The sequence below is a fragment of the Cherax quadricarinatus genome, chromosome 98, assembly GCF_038502225.1.
Source record: "Cherax quadricarinatus isolate ZL_2023a chromosome 98, ASM3850222v1, whole genome shotgun sequence".
Classification (NCBI taxonomy): domain Eukaryota; kingdom Metazoa; phylum Arthropoda; class Malacostraca; order Decapoda; family Parastacidae; genus Cherax; species Cherax quadricarinatus.
The window spans coordinates 5,122,245-5,139,895 of NC_091389.1; the positions used below are offsets into that span (position 1 = coordinate 5,122,245).

At 43.4% G+C, this 17,651-nt stretch overlaps 2 protein-coding genes across 2 annotated transcripts in view; both read left to right on the forward strand.

Moving 5' to 3' along the window:
• The window catches only part of LOC128702551 (anoctamin-1-like), a 118,122-nt gene extending 114,427 nt beyond the window's left edge, over positions 1–3,695 (forward strand). The window contains exons 14-16 of the mRNA XM_070105410.1: positions 1,469–1,641; positions 2,685–2,790; positions 3,687–3,695. Coding sequence (XP_069961511.1) covers positions 1,469–1,641; positions 2,685–2,790; positions 3,687–3,695 — 288 coding nt within the window. The remainder of the gene's footprint in view (positions 1–1,468; positions 1,642–2,684; positions 2,791–3,686) is intronic.
• Positions 3,696–5,317: 1,622 nt separating this feature from the next.
• LOC138855521 (dentin sialophosphoprotein-like) lies at positions 5,318–16,134 on the forward strand. Its single transcript, XM_070105264.1, has 2 exons — positions 5,318–5,387; positions 13,049–16,134. The coding sequence occupies exons 1-2, from the start codon at positions 5,346–5,348 to the stop codon at positions 13,775–13,777; spliced, it is 771 nt and encodes a 256-aa protein (XP_069961365.1). The 5' UTR covers positions 5,318–5,345; the 3' UTR covers positions 13,778–16,134.
• The last annotated feature ends 1,517 nt before the right edge of the window (positions 16,135–17,651 follow it).

Consider the following 17,651-nt stretch of genomic DNA (forward strand, 5'->3'; position numbering starts at 1 on the left):
TATATGTCGGGAGTGAAGGAGGTCTGGAACCTGTCTTGTCAGGACTCAAGGGGGTCTGGAACCTGTTATATGCCAGAAGTGAAGGAGATCTGGAACCTGTTATATGTCGGGAGTGAAGGAGGTCTGGAACCTGTCTTGTCAGGACTCAAGGGGGTCTGGAACCTGTTATATGCCAGAAGTGAAGGAGATCTGGAACCTGTTATATGTCGGGAGTGAAGGAGGTCTGGAACCTGTCTTGTCAGGACTCAAGGGGGTCTGGAACCTGTTATATGCCAGAAGTGAAGGAGATCTGGAACCTGTTATATGTCGGGAGTGAAGGAGGTCTGGAACCTGTCTTGTCAGGACTCAAGGGGGTCTGGAACCTGTTATATGCCAGAAGTGAAGGAGATCTGGAACCTGTTATATGTCGGGAGTGAAGGAGGTCTGGAACCTGTCTTGTCAGGACTCAAGGGGGTCTGGAACCTGTTATATGCCAGAAGTGAAGGAGATCTGGAACCTGTTATATGTCGGGAGTGAAGGAGGTCTGGAATCTGTTATATGTCAGGAGTGAAGGAGGTCTGAAACCTGTTTTATGCCAGGAGTGAAGGAGGTCTGGAACCTGTTTTATGCCAGGAGTGAAGGAGGTCTGGAACCTGTTTTATGCCAGGAGTGAAGGAGGTCTGGAACCTGTTTTATGCCAGGAGTGAAGGAGGTCTGAAACCTGTTTTATGCCAGGAGTGAAGGAGGTCTGAAACCTCTTATATGCCAGGAGTGAAGGAGGTCTGAAACCTGTTTTATGCCAGGAGTGAAGGAGGTCTGGAACCTGTTTTATGCCAGGAGTGAAGGACGTCTGGAACCTCTTATATGCCAGGAGTGAAGGAGGTCTGAAACCTGTTTTATGCCAGGAGTGAAGGAGGTCTGGAACCTGTTTTATGCCAGGAGTGAAGGAGGTCTGGAACCTGTTTTATGCCAGGAGTGAAGGACGTCTGGAACCTCTTATATGCCAGGAATAAAGGTCTAAACACCGATAGCTTTCTTGGTATATATTGTATTTGGACACGGTAACTGGGTAAGCACAAAGTTGCATTGTAGGATGAACAAAAGTCACAGTAAAGTAGCTGGAGCAATTTACAAACTGGAAATATAAATTATGGAAAGTCTCAGTCATCCATGACTTAGCAGAGGCAGGAAGGTGGGTCGTGTATAGTCTGGTCTGCCGAGTACATGACGACGCTTGATACAGCATTTAGACTGACCCTTCATAACTCTAGTAACCATAACAACACGATTGCAAAAATATCACGGTACGGATTGGGTTTGAACCCATGGCAAGTGAGTTTTAAAGACTTAGTTGCCATGGGTTCTTTAAGCCCCACCCGTTCTTTGATTTACTTCTCTGCGCCTTCTTGCGTTCGACCCACAAGAAATACAATATATTTCTCAGCAAGACAGATCACACATTAAAGTCACTTACTTTCTCTCCTCCCAGAGTTTTATCATCGCCTTCACGTCCAACTTCATCCCAGAGACTGTGTACCGCTACACCGTGTCCAGCGATGGCTCACTACGAGGCTTCCTACAGAACTCTTTGGCGTACTTCTCCGTAATGGATTTCCCCGCGCCCTATAGACCACGAAATGCACAGAGCCACGTCTTCTGCCGGTGAGGACAGGTCCTTCTCAGATCCACCCCTTCTCTCATTGGTCAGACATAAAAGATTATCAAAGACGGTTGTGTACCAGTATTCTGTTGTATTGTAGTGTGTGCCTGAGTGGATATTATAATGGTATCAGTACGGACAAGTGATGGCCTACACAGTATGTGGGTGGCCTGGTGGCAGCAACTCTCGCTTCACACGGTGAGGGTCCGGGTTCGATTCCCGGCAAAGGTGGGAATCTGGCGTGTTTCCTAACAGCGGTTGTCCATGTTCACCTAGCAGTAAAAAAAGGTACTTGGGTGTTAGTGGACTGGTGTGGGTGGCATCCTGGGTGTTAGTGGACTGGTGTGGGTGGCATCCTGGGTGTTAGTGGACTGGTGTGGGTCACATCTTGGGTGTTAGTGGACTGGTGTGGGTCACATCCTGGGTGTTAGTGGACTGGTGTGGGTCACATCCTGGGTGTTAGTGGACTGGTGTGGGTCACATCCTGGGTGTTAGTGGACTGGTGTGGGTCACATCCTGGGTGTTAGTGGACTGGTGTGGGTCACATCCTGGGTGTTAGTGGACTGGTGTGGGTCACATCCTGGGTGTTAGTGGACTGGTGTGGGTCACATCCTGGGTGTTAGTGGACTGGTGTGCATCACATCCTGGGACAAAACTGACATAATTTGCGGGAAATGCTCAGCATAACAAGGTACTTTTTATATAGTAGTATGTCATTGATGTCAACTATGGTCTGTATACATTGTACATGTATACCTTGTACATGTATACCTTGTACATGTATACCTTGTACATGTATACCTTGTACATATATACCTTGTACATGTATATCTTGTACATGTATACCTTGTACATGTATACCTTGTACATGTATACCTTGTACATGTATACCTTGTACATGTATACCTTGTACATTTATACCTTGTACAAGACTTGTCTTTAGCATTGTCAGTAATTGCACTGGAAAACCTCCCAGAGGCAAAACATTGTTAAATCAAGTGTTATATTCCCGAGTACAAATTTAACAAGAAGTATTTAACATTAGATACCGGGCGTACCGGAGGGCAGGAGGGCAGCAGGATGAGTACCAACACACACACTTGTACTGGATCATCCTTACATCCAGGCTCGTCTTCGCTCTTGTGTTCCAGGTGAGGTTCTCTCTCTCTGCTCTCTCTTTTACTTCTAGAAAACTCTCTCAGTAGGTAACTGTTCATGCTGGAAGTTTTCCAGTATTGCTCATTCATGTCACAGGTTTTCCAGTATTGCTCATTCATGTCACAGGTTTTCCAGTATTGCTCATTCATGTCACAGGTTTTCCAGTATTACTCATTCATGTCACAGGTTTTCCAGTATTGCTCATTCATGTCACAGGTTTTCCAGTATTACTCATTCATGTCACAGGTTTGCCAGTATTGCTCATTCATCATCACAGGTTTTCCAGTATTGCTCATTCATGTCACAGGTTTTCCAGTATTGCTCATTCATGTCAGAGGTTTTCCAGTATTGCTCATTCATGTCACAGGTTTTCCAGTATTGCTCATTCATGTCACAGGTTTTCCAGCATTAAGAGGTGCCTAAATTTCCCTCTCCTAATATAATATTTATTTTTCCCCTTTAATCTATTGGTGACCGTAGCGCAGTGGTCAGTGCAGTCGGTTCGCAACCTATTGGCCCCAGGTTCGGATCCTGGACAGGTCGAGACATATGGACCAGTCTCCTCACACTCACTGTCCTTGTTAACCTTCAGTAAAAAGGTTCCTAGGAGTTAGTCGGTCGTTGTGGGTCGCATCCTAGGGAATGGTCAAGTTCTACAAACTACTGGGCAACTTGAATATCTCTCAGTTGACCTATTGATGCACTATCTGTCCCCAAAGTTCACGACAAACGAATCATAAAATCCGCAAGGCTACACCCAAAAACCTAGCCTAAAACACCTATCTTGCCCGTAATTACTTACTTGCTCATTTGTGTATGAATTTTCATCTGGGCTGCCTCTTGGGATTATCTCTGATAAACCATTATTTACCATATTTCTCCATTTTAGGTGTCTTAAGTTGACAAGACCCAGCAACAATATATTTGGGCTGGAACTGGAAGATTTTCCAGGCGGTAGACCATTTTCAGAAGCTGTTCCTTGAATTATTGGAAAGTTGTATCAGGTCGCTTGTATACAAGCGACCTGATACACTGCCATAACTTCAATATCATTTGTAATGCTTAGTAATCCCGAGCAAATGAGCAACTCTGTGACATACAGGCCAACACCCCCATCCCCTCCTTGTTGCCTGTTCATCCAGTCGCCTTCGAATAAGATGTACCCTGGAATCCATATTTCGTTTTCAAAGTGATCCGTTGTGTGGGTCTCTGTGAAAGCCTCAGATATTGTACTTGACTCTGTGAGCAGTCCATTGATGAAAGGCATTTTTTCTGTCTGTTGATGGCTTTAGAACCTGCGAACCTGCATATTTGCAATACAAATATGTTGCCGTACCGATGGGACTGGGGTAGGTGGCTTTATTTGGCACTAATATCTGTTGTTCTGGAGTGGGGGCCACTGACTGTACCTCCACTCTGGTAGTGACCCGAAGTGGTGGGTGTAGTGTTTTCTTTCTGGCACCAAGGTCTGTGTGTTCTGTACTTTCATTTTTATTATAATTAACACATCGGCCGTCTCCCACCAAGGCAGGGTAGCTCGAAAAAGAAAAACTTTCGTCATCATTCACTCCATCACTGTCTTGCCAGAGATGCACTTGCACTACAGTTATAAAACTGCAACATTAACACCCCTCCTTCAGAGTGCAGACACTGTACTTCCCATCTCCAGGACTCGAGTCCGGTCTACCGGTTTCCCTGAATCCCTTCATAAATATTACCTTGCTTACACTCCAACAGCACGTCAAGTCCTAAAAATCTTCTTGTCCCCTTTAAACGGCATGCCTGACAGTATATTCCAGTTGTAGATTCGCTGGTACATTTACCTGCCCTGGTCTTTTCCAGATGGTGACCAGCAGCTGACAGTAAATGTTGTAACATTGTCTTCCATGAGTAAAATACGAGAAGAATTATATACTTTTTGGGTCATAAAGTTGCAACAAGATTTTGGATGGTCAGAATTGCATGTCCCACCTGTTTCTCCAGATATGCCATGTACACAGATACCCTGAGGCCTGGTCACAGACCGGGCCATTGAGCCGTTGACCCCCGGAACGCTCTCCAGGTGCACTCCAGGTATACTCCAGGTATACCAAGGGCACATAATTTACAGATTCGATTTCTGTTTGCCAGGAGTTTTTGTAGCCACGAGGTTGTTGTTTCAGAACACTGTGTTTGTTTCAGAACACTGTATTTGTTTCAGAACACTGTGTTTATTTCAGAACACTGTATTTGTTTCAGAACACTGTGTTTGTTTCAGAACACTGTGTTTGTTTCAGAACACTGTGTTTGTTTCAGAACACTGTATTTGTTTCAGAACACTGTGTTTGTTTCAGAACACTGTATTTGTTTCAGAACACTGTATTTGTTTCAGAACACTGTGTTTGTTTCAGAACACTGTATTTGTTTCAGAACACTGTATTTGTTTCAGAACACTGTATTTGTTTCAGAACACTGTGTTTGTTTCAGAACACTGTATTTGTTTCAGAACACTGTGTTTGTTTAAATTACTTTGTATGTGTTTCAGAACATAGTGTTGGGTCTTACCATCATGGTAGAGTGGGTCATCTCGGATATACCAAGCAGTCTCAAGGTTAGTTTGGTAGTTACCTTCATAAACGAGGGTTGCCTTTCAAGGCTAGTGGTTAATGGGCACCGTTCTTCAGATCAAGGTTAGTGGGCACCGTTCTTCAGATCAAGGTTAGTGGAGCACCGTTCTTCAGATCAAGGTTAGTGGAGCACCATTCTTCAGATCAAGGTTAGTGGAGCACCGTTCTTCAGATCAAGGTTAGTGGAGCACCGTTCTTCAGATCAAGGTTAGTGGGGCACCGTTCTTCAGATCAAGGTTAGTGGAGCATAGTTCTCCAGATCAAGGTTAGTGGAGCACCGTTCTTCAGATCAAGGTTAGTGGAGCACCGTTCTTCAGATCAAGGTTAGTGGGCACCATTCTTCAGATCAAGGTTAGTGGAGCACCGTTCTCCAGATCAAGGTTAGTGGGGCACCGTTCTTCAGATCAAGGTTAGTGGGGCACCGTTCTTCAGATCAAGGTTAGTGGAGCATCGTTCTCCAGATCAAGGTTAGTGGGGCACCGTTCTCCAGATCGAGGTTAGTGGAGCACCGTTCTCCAGATCAAGGTTAGTGGGGCACCGTTCTTCAGATCAAGGTTAGTGGGGCACCGTTCTTCAGATCAAGGTTAGTGGAGCACCGTTCTTCAGATCAAGGTTAGTGGGGCACCGTTCTTCAGATCAAGGTTAGTGGAGCACCGTTCTTCAGATCAAGGTTAGTGGGGCACCGTTCTTCAGATCAAGGTTAGTGGAGCATCGTTCTCCAGATCAAGGTTAGTGGAGCACCGTTCTTCAGATCAAGGTTAGTGAAGCACCGTTCTTCAGATCAAGGTTAGTGGGGCACCGTTCTCCAGATCAAGGTTAGTGGAGCACCGTTCTCCAGATCAAGGTTAGTGGGGCACCGTTCTTCAGATCAAGGTTAGTGGAGCATCGTTCTTCACATCAAGGTTAGTGGGGCACCGTTCTCCAGATCAAGGTTAGTGGGGCACCGTTCTTCAGATCAAGGTTAGTGGGGCACCGTTCTCCAGATCAAGGTTAGTGGGGCACCGTTCTCCAGATCAAGGTTAGTGGGGCACCGTTCTTCAGATCAAGATTCGGCCGTTCCCTGAATCAAGGTAAATATGTCCCAGTCGAAGCCAAAAAAACTCCTAAACAATGTTAGTACGTCTAATCAACGTCAATGCACATTTCTGATCAAATTCAGAACGTTTTTGTAATCAACGTGAGTACTTTTCTGTAATCAACGTGAGTACTTTTTTTGTAATCAACGTTCTTAGTGTCAGTATATTACTGGTTAAGAGCCGTTTGTGTGACTGACACTGTAATTCAATTCTATTTTTTAATATTGCGGACGTAAGAAATTGTGTGGATGTTCCACGGATGCGGATGCGGATGCGGATATCCGATACATCACTACGGGATGCTCTACATAATCTATTCTTTTGTAATCAAACCTAGCCTGGCCTAATTTATTATGTAATGTAATCTTGTTTTGCCTAACCTGACTTAGGTGGTCAAACCTTTCCTAGCTCAACCTATCCAAGCTCAACCTATCCAAGCTCAACCTATCCTAGTTCAACCTATCCTAGTTCAACCTATCCTAGTTCAACCTATCCTAGTTCAACCTATCCAAGTTCAACCTATCCTAGTTCAACCTATCCTAGTTCAGCCTTTCCTAGTTCAACCTATCCTAGTTCAACCTATCCTAGTTCAACCTATCCTAGTTCAACCTATCCTAGTTCAACCTATCCAAGTTCAACCTATCTGTGGAAAATACTGTATATATTTTCCAGAAATACAGTAGTTATTAAATGTAAATAGATGGCCATACTGTATTTAAAATTTATGTAATCGAAAACGGGAAGCTGCGCCTGCGCAGAGGAGACTCGCCATCTTGGTTTTGAATTTGTATTAGAAACGTTGGTGAATGGGGAAGAATTTTTCGTGCTCTAGAGGTTAAAATTGTGTTGACACCTCTCAAATAGGAGGCGAAATTGTTGGACATGCATTCCTGCATAACTTGAGATATCAGACGACTGGACAAGACAGCTCCAGGAACCTCAGATAAGCTCTCTAGATTTATGTTATAATTCTCACCAGTGTTATTTTCATAGATTTAGTTAGAGTGAGGTTTTCTGAGTATGATACATATTAATCTCCTGTCAGATTGGTGAGTGATATTAAGATATATTTTCCTTCTGTTATGTAATTGTATATATATATAACCATTTATTATTTTTAATATACAGTCCACAAATTTATATATTTACCAGTATTCCTGGTGATGTATATTTCATTTAATTAATAGGTCCAGAGCAACTTGTGGTTATGACAGTGGTAGGTATCGAAGGGGGACATTTTTTGCGACCTAAGTGTCCCAAATTCCTACTTGTCTATGTAACATTGATAAATAATAATTATCTTTGTTATCATTTACTGTTATGTACATAATTAGTTACATTCAGATAAATGCAATTTTCCACACTATCCTAGTTCAACCTATTCAAGATCAACCTATCCAAGCTCAACCTATCCTAGTTCAACCTATATAAGCTCAACCTATCCTAGTTCAACCTATCTAAGCTCAACCTATCCTAGCTCAACCTATCCAAGCTCAACCTATCCAAGCTCAACCTATCCTAGCTCAACCTATCCAAGCTCAACCTACCTCATTGTTACAATCAACCTATCCTAGCTTAACCTATATGTTAAAGATTCTGTATAAATATACAGACACAGTTGTATACAGGTGATACTTGAGGTACAGTGGGTTACAGTAAGTATATTCAGGTATACACAAATACATAGATGATCATACATAGCAGTATATGTGTAGAGAACCTGGGATAATCCCCCAAAAAAGTCAATGACACCAATCAAACCCAGCCCCTCCCACTGATGCATTTATCCAACCTAAATTTGAAACTACCCAAGGTTTTAGCCTCAATAACCCAACTAGGTAGACTGTTCCACATGTAGAGAACCTGGGATAATCCCCAAAAAAGTCAATGTGATTTATTTCCATTGGGGTCCTTTTAATACCATTGGAATCCTCTAATTTCTATTGGGGTCCTCTAAAAGCAGTGCCCCTCCTTCGACCCCGACACATCAATACTCACATAATCTGGATCTTCAATATACCAACAGTTACCAAGTATGAAATCCAATAACACTAATAAATTATGATAGATGGATTGTATAAGTCTGATTTTGATTTAACGTTATCAGAGAATTGTGGTGTCCACGACCTTTATTATATTAATACGCATAATGATATAAATTATTTGTCAGTATAGTATTTTTCACCAGTTATATAAATATAACTTTATAAATGACTAACCATAGTTATTGTTGATAAATAACGTCCTAATGCTTCTCTGACAGCTAAATATATTCACTAACAAATTCAAAATCTACTAAAAAAATAAGGAAACATACTACTGTACATACAGTAGGCTGCACACACCGTTCAGCGTCTCCTTATTTTCCACAATTCCTGCGATAATGTAGGTGTCTCCGAGGGAATTTGACCATTAACAGCAGCCCACGATGTTTACGTATTTTTTAGTCCCTCATATTCCCCTATATACCCATTTTCAGCTTCGATGACACCCGATTTATCACCACTCTGTACAACCAAAGTTTTCAACTTCTCGACACTTCCCTGGTTTCCCTATTACTCGAAATTTCTCTATAATGAACCCAACAACACATTTTAATAAACACATAGTATGTTGTTTAATTTTATATACTCTAAATTCAGGAAATTTAATAAAATTCTTCTTGTTATTGTTGATTCGTCGGTACTGTCCTGGTCCGGGTGTTTTCCAGGTGGTGGCCAGGTCTTGACTCCCTGTCTTAGGAGTATCTAAGACCTAAGTCTGCCATGGGAGGAGGTACAAGTGCCTCCACATCTTCTATGTCTACCATGGGAGGAGGCACAAGTGCCTCCACATCTTCTATGTCTACCATGAGAGGAGGTACAAGTACCTCCACATCTTCTATGTCTACCATGGGAGGAGGTACAAGTACCTCCACATCTTCTATGTCTACCATGGGAGGAGGTACAAGTGCCTCCACATCTTCTATGTATACCATGGGAGGAGGTACAAGTACCCCCTCATCTTCTATGTCTACCATGGGAGGAGGTACAAGTGCCTCCACATCTTCTATGTCTACCATGGGAGGAGGTACAAGTACCTCCACATCTTCTATGTCTACCATGGGAGGAGGTACAAGTACCTCCTCATCTTCTATGTCTACCATGGGAGGAGGTACAAGTACCTCCACATCTTCTATGTCTACCATGGGAGGAGGTACAAGTACCTCCACATCTTCTATGTCTACCATGGGAGGAGGTACAAGTACCTCCTCATCTTCTATGTCTACCATGGGAGGAGGTACAAGTACCTCCTCATCTTCTATGTCTACCATGGGAGGAGGTACAAGTGCCTCCACATCTTCTATGTCTACCATGGGAGGAGGTACAAGTACCTCCACATCTTCTATGTCTACCATGGGAGGAGGTACAAGTACCTCGTCATCTTCTATGTCTACCATGGGAGGAGGTACAAGTACCTCCACATCTTCTATGTCTACCATGGAAGGAGGTACAAGTACCTCCACATCTTCTATGTCTACCATGGGAGGAGGTACAAGTACCTCCTCATCTTCTATGTCTACCATGGGAGGAGGTACAAGTACCTCCTCATCTTCTATGTCTACCATGGGAGGAGGTACAAGTGCCTCCACATCTTCTATGTATACCATGGGAGGAGGTACAAGTACCCCCTCATCTTCTATGTCTACCATGGGAGGAGGTACAAGTACCCCCTCATCTTCTATGTCTACCATGGGAGGAGGTACAAGTACCTCCTCATCTTCTGGGACCAACTGTCCCCAGGCCTAGCCACATTCCCCGCCCTCACGGGGCTCGTAGGGAGAAGCTAGGCCTCTGGTCTGCCATCTTCCCCACCCCAGGGTGGCTAATGGGAATGACAGTCTTGTGAGGTGCAGGTGGTATCAAGCTCTAGCTCTGGCACCTTCCCTGCTCTAGGAGGGCTCCTGGGAGTAGAGTTTACCTGGAATTTACCTGGAAAGGGTTTCGGGGGTCAACCCCCCCGTGGCCCGGTTTGAGACCAGGCCTCATGGTGAATCAGGGTCTAATCAACCAGGCTGTTACTGCTGGCCGCGCGCAAGCTGACGTACGAACCCCAGCCCTGTTGGTCAGGTACTGACTTTGGGTGCCTATCCAGTGCCTTCTTGAAGACAACCAGGGGTCTTGAAGACAGTCAGGGGTCTTGAAGACAGCCAGGGGTCTTGAAGACAGCCAGGGGTCTATTGCTAATACCCCTTATGTATGCTGGGAGGCAGTTGAACAGTCTTGGGCCCCGAACACTTATTGTGTTGTCTCTCAGTGTGCTCGTGGCACCCCTTCTTTTCATCGGGGGAATGTTGCATCTCCTGCCGAGTCTTTTGCTTTTATATGGAGTGATTTTCGTGTAAAGGTTGGTACCAATCCCTCCAGGACCTTCCAAGTGTATATTATCATGTATCTCTCTCGCCTGCTTTCCAGGGAGTACAGATCAAGGACCTTTAACCGTTCCCAGTAGTTTAGGTGCCTTATTGCACTTATGTGTGCCATGAAAGTTCCTTGTACACTCTCCAGGTCTGCAATGTCGCCAGGCTTGAAGGTGGCCGTTAGTGTACACAGTATTCCAGCCTAGAGAGCACAAGCAATTTGAAGACAATCATCATGGGCATGGTGTCCCTAGTTTTGAAGGTTCTCATTATCCATCCTATCATTTTCCTAGCGGATGAGGTAGATACATTGTTGTGGTCTTTGAAGGCGAGATACTCTGACATTATCACTCCCAGGTCCTTCACATTACTTTTCCGTTCTGTTGTATGGTTAGAATTTGTTGTATACCCTGATGCATTTTTAATTTCTTCAAGTTTTCCATATCTGAGTAGTTGAAATTTCTCCTCGTTGAACTTCATATTGTTTTGAGTGGCCCATTCAAAGATTTGGTTGATGTCCACTTGGAGTCTCGCAGTGTCTTCGATGGAGGTCACTGCCAAGGTGATCCGGCACTGCCATGGTGATCCGGGTGTCATCCACAAAGGAAGACATGGAGCTATGGCTTACATCTCTGTCTATGTCAGAAATGAGGATGAGGAATAGAATGGGAGCGAGTACTGTGCCTTGTGGAACAGAGCTTTTTACCATGGCTGCCTCAGACTTTACTCTGTTTACTATTACTCTTTGTGTTCTATTTGTCAGGAAGTTGTAGATCCATCTACCAACTTTTCCCATTATTCCTTTATCACGCATTTTGTGTGCTATTACACCATGGTCACACTTGTCGAGAGCTTTTGCAAAGTCTGTGTACACTACATCTGTATTTTCTTTATCCTCTACGGTATCTAGGACCTTGTCATAGTGGTCCAGTAGCTGGGACAGACAGGAGTGACCTGCTCTAAACCCGTGTTGCCCTGGGTTGTGTAACTGATGGGTATCTACATGGTTACCTACCATGCTTCTTAGAGCCCTCTCAAATATTTTTATAATATGTGCTGTAAGTCTGTAGTTCTTTGCTGTTGCTTTACTGCCACCTTTGTGGAGTGGGGCTATGTCTGTTGTTTTTAGTGTGTGTGGGATGACCCCTGTGTCCATGCTCCCTCTCCATAAAATGCTGAAGGCACGCGATAGGGGCTTCTTGGAATTCTTGATAAGCACGGAGTTCCATGAGACTGGGCCTGGGGCAGACTGCATGGGCATATCATTTATTGCCTCTTCAAAGTCTTGTGGAGTTAGGATAATATCCGAGATTTTTGGGATGACCAAATTTTGGGTTTCGTTCATAAAGAATTCATTTGGATTGTCGACCCTTAGAGTGGGCAGTGGATTACTGAACACTGAGTCATATTGGGACTTTAATATCTCACTCATTTCTTGGCTGTCATCTGTGTATGTCCCATCCCGCCTAAGCAGGAGCCCAATTCTGGATGTTGTTTTTCCCTTAGATTTGGCATAAGAAAAGAAGTATTTGGGGTTTTCTTCAATTTCCTTTATGGTTTTTAGTTCTTCCTGTGATTCTTGTCTCCGGTTAGAATCCTTCAGCTGAAGTTCGATATTTGCAATTTCAATGACTAGTGCTTCCCTTCGTATTTCAGATATATTGACCCTACTCAGCAGCTCTGTGACTCTTCGCCTTCGTCTGTATAGGGAGCATCTCTCTCTTTCCAGTTTACATCTTCTCTTTCTTTTTCTTAATGGCATGTGTCTTAAGCAGATCTCAAGAACCACAGAATTCATTTTTTCAAGGCAAATGTGGTGTATATAAAATATTTCCACACTATTCTTATGTAATCAAACTAGTCTTGCCTAACCTAACCTAACCTAATCCTATATAAGCAAACATAGCCTAGATTAACATAATCTAACCTAATTCTATATAAGCAAACATAGCCTAGATTAACCTAATCTAACGTAACCTAAACTAGACTAGTCTAATCTTACCTGCTGAAAGAATAACAGAACTCACTGCTATGACAATTACAGGGCAAACTAAAACATTATTTACATTTCCATTACTGAGTTGTAAATTATTTCAGTCACGGTATTATGATTTTCACTTTTAAAGGATTTATTCATCTCGCTAAATATTTATATTTGTAATTATTTCAGGAACAGATTCAAAAGGAATCACATGTGGCGAATAAACTGATAATGGAAGAAGTGTGTGTGAGAGGTGTCAGGGCTGGTTATCCCCTGGCGGATGGCAGTGGTCGTCCACACGGACCTAGTGAGAGGGATACATGTCATCTGGTGGATGGCAGTGGTCGTCCACACGGACCTAGTGAGAGGGATAAAGGTCATCTGGCGGATGGCAGTGGTCGCCCACACGGACCTAGTGAGACAGATACCTGTCACCTGGCGGATGGCAGTGGTCGTCCACACGGACCTAGTGAGACGGATACCTGTCACCTGGTGGATGGCAGTGGTAGTCCACACGGACCTAGTGAGACGGATACCTGTCACCAGGCGGATGGCAGTGGTCGTCCACACGGACCTAGTGAGAGGGATACCTGTCGCCTGGCTGATGGCAGTGATCATCCACACGGACCTTGTGAGACGGATACATGTCACCTGGCTGATGGCAGTGATCATCCACACGGACCTAGTGAGACGGATACCTGTCACCTGGTGGATGGCAGTGGTCGTCCACACGGACCTAGTGAGAGGGATACCTGTCACCTGGCAGACGGTAGTCACCTTCCACACGGATCCAACGAGAGGGATAATTGCCACCTAGCAGACGGCAGCCACCTTCCACATAGACCCAACGAGGACACCTGTTACCCTACAGACGGAAGCCACTCAGGACACGAACTCAGTTCGGAGACAAGCTTCTGAGATACATCTTGCAACATCAACAATGGCATCCATGTTACCACTCCTGTTTAAACGATTGATTTCACACAAGATACGTGTGCAACATGTTTTCAATTTTAGAAACTTTACGCTATCCAGTGGCTCCTTCAGTCCAACACAGAGAGGAATGGAAAGTGAAGATAAATCTAAAATAAACAGTCCCTCAATCAGTAGGGATCGTGCATGTTCACCACTGTGTATATTGTAACAATGTTTGTGTTGCGTTAGAAATACACAAGTGCCATTAAGTATGGGTTTAGGTTGCATAGTAATGCTGAGTATTGGTTTATAAACCAGGTAAATGCACGAGTGTATTTTGCATTCCTCTCTTTTGTTCAGTTAAGTCAAAATTGGACGTCTTTTGTATATAAAGTTTAGCTGAAGTTAGTTTAATTTTGTTTAATATGTTTATTATGCACCCCATACCCATCCTGTGGGCGGTAGTCACCCCATACCCATCCTGTGGGCGGTAGTCACCCCATACCCATCCTGTGGGTGGTAGTCACCACATACCCATCCTGTGGGCGGTAGTCAAAAGATTACAGAGGTACATAATTGGTCCAGGGACTGGACTCCAAAGTTTTGATAGTTGAGCAAGTTACAACGGTAATGAACTAGATCTGGTCATAATCATGACCAAGTTACAAAGGTAATGAACTAGATCTGGTCATAATCATGACCAAGTTACAAAGGTAATGAACTAGATCTGGTCATAATCATGACCAAGTTACAAAGGTAATGAACTAGATCTGGTCATAATCATGACCAAGTTACAAAGGTAATGAGCTCCAGGTAGAGCTGGTCACACTCATGAATAATTGCAAAGGTAATGAATCATAAACACATTAATCATGAGAATTTACAAAGGTAATGAGCTGAAGTGACAGATTATTTGGTAATATTGTAACTATTACCTTAATGTGGAATTACCTAAGAATATTTTTGTGTTGAGGAGGATTTTGTGTTGGTGATGTATTTAGTGTTACTGTGAGTGTTGGTGATGTATTTAGTGTTACTGTGAGTGTTGGTGATGTATTTAGTGTTACTGTGAGTGTTGGTGATGTATTTAGTGTTACTGTGAGTGTTGGTGATGTATTTAGTGTTACTGTGAGTGTTGGTGATGTATTTAGTGTTACTGTGAGTGTTGGTGATGTATTTAGTGTTACTGTGAGTGTTGGTGATGTATTTAGTGTTACTGTGAGTGTTGGTGATGTATTTAGTGTTACTGTGAGTGTTGGTGATGTATTTAGTGTTACTGTGAGTGTTGGTGATGTATTTAGTGTTACTGTGAGTGTTGGTGATGTATTTAGTGTTACTGTTGGTGATGTATTTAGTGTTACTGTGAGTGTTGGTGATGTATTTAGTGTTACTGTGAGTGTTGGTGATGTATTTAGTGTTACTGTGAGTGTTGGTGATGTATTTAGTGTTGCTGTGAGTGTTGGTGATGTATTTAGCGTTACTGTGAGTGTTGGTGATGTATTTAGCGTTACTGTGAGTGTTGGTGATGTATTTAGTGTTACTGTGAGTGTTGGTGATGCATTTAGTGTTACTGTGAGTGTTGGTGATGTATTTAGCGTTACTGTGAGTGTTGGAGATGTATTTAGTGTTACTGTGAGCAACAGGAAAAATATTGTTAATATCAGCCACACAGAATCAGAACCCTGCCAATAACCTGTGGAGTTCCTCAAGGTAGTATTCTGGGTCCTTTACTGTTCCTGTGTTACGTGAATGACTTGCCCGTCAAATGTGAGGTGTTACTGTACGCAGATGATAGTGCTCTGTTAGTATCAGGTCAAGACCCACAAGATATGGCTAGGGTACTGTCACTAGAACCAGAGTCCTATAGCTAATGGTTGGTAGACTATACCACGGGTGGGATTAGAACCCGCGACTTACTAATTAACACTACATCTCAGTTTAATATGTTTATTATGTACCCCAGACCCATCCTGTGGGTGGCAGTCAAAAGATTACAGAGGTACATAATGGGTCCAGGGACTGTACCTCAACATTACAGAGGTACATAATGGGTCCAGGGACTGTACTTCAACATTACTGAGGTACATAATGGGTCCAGGGACTGTACCTCAACAGTACTGAGGTACATAATGGGTCCAGAGACTGTACCTCAACATTACAGAGGTACATAATGGGTCCAGGGACTGTACCTTAACATTACTGAGGTGCATAATGGGTCCAGGGACTGTACCTCAACATTACAGAGGTACATAATGGGTCCAGGGACTGTACCTCAACATTACAGAGGTACATCATGGGTCCAGGGACTGTACCTCAACATTACAGAGGTACATAATGGGTCTAGGGACTATACCTCAACATTACATAGGTACATAATGGGTCTAGGGACTGTACCTCAACATTACAGAGGTACATAATGGGTCCAGGGACTGTACCTCAACATTACAGAGGTACATAATGGGTCCAGGGACTGTACCTCAACATTACAGAGGTACATAATGGGTCCAGGGACTGTACCTCAACATTACTGAGGTACATAATGGGTCCAGGGACTGTACCTCAACATTACTGAGGTACATAATGGGTCCAGAGACTGTACCTCAACATTACAGAGGTACATAATGGGTCCAGGGACTGTACCTCAACATTACAGAGGTACATAATGGGTCCAGGGACTGTACCTTAACATTACAGAGGTACATAATGGGTCCAGGGACTGTACCTCAACATTACAGAGGTACATAATATGTCCAGGGACTGTACCTCAACATTACAGAGGTACATAATGGGTCCAGGGACTGTACCTTAACATTACAGAGGTACATAATGGGTCCAGGAACTGTACCTTAACATTACAGAGGTACATAATGGGTCCAGAGACTGTACCTCAACATTACAGAGGTACATAATGGGTCCAGGGACTGTACCTCAACATTACTGAGGTACATAATGGGTCCAGAGACTGTACCTCAACATTACTGAGGTACATAATGGGTCCAGGGACTGTACCTCAACATTACAGAGGTACATAATATGTCCAGGGACTGTACCTCAACATTACAGAGGTACAAAATGGGTCCAGGGACTGTACCTCAACATTACAGAGGTACATAATGGGTCCAGGGACTGTACCTCAACATTACAGAGGTACATAATGGGTCCAGGACCTGGACCCCAAAGCTTTGATAGCTGAACTAGTTACAAATTGATAATAAATCATAATCTTAGGCACGAAACATAAACTATAAAGGGTAAATAATTTTAATGTCTATTGCAATGGGGAATGTAAGGTGTTGGGAGCAGTGAGAGAATTAAATACCCCGCATAACGATTACCTCCAAATGTGACCAATTATGTAAGTGTATTTATGTAAGTGCATTTGTACGTGTATGTTTCGGGGTCTGAAATAGACTAATCTACTTCACAATATTTCTTATGGGAACAAATTCGGTCAGTACTGGCACCTGAACATACTTCTGGAGTGAAAAAATATCGTTAACCGGGGGTCCACTGTACTATGTATTTTGCAATTATCTATTGTAGTGTTTATAGGTGTTAATTGTTGTTACCTGCGACTTGGACAACAGTAAACACATCAGAGACAAGGAGAGTGGGTCAGTGTAGTGAGGATATTGGCAGCCCAGGATGCCGCAGCAGAGTGGTGATTATTGTAAGTCTACAGCAGCATCTGCGGTGGTAGAGTCGGTGGTATCACAGGGAAGGTTGGAACCTTTCAAGTTTGAACCCATGTAAGGTTGCTTTGGAGCTTTGGTTAAGTTTATATTAAGCCAATTTCGCTCATTTGGGAATTAAGAGGAAGACACCAAGAGGAACTTCTTGCTAGTGTCCCTGGGATCAGAAACTTAGTGTTTTAGGT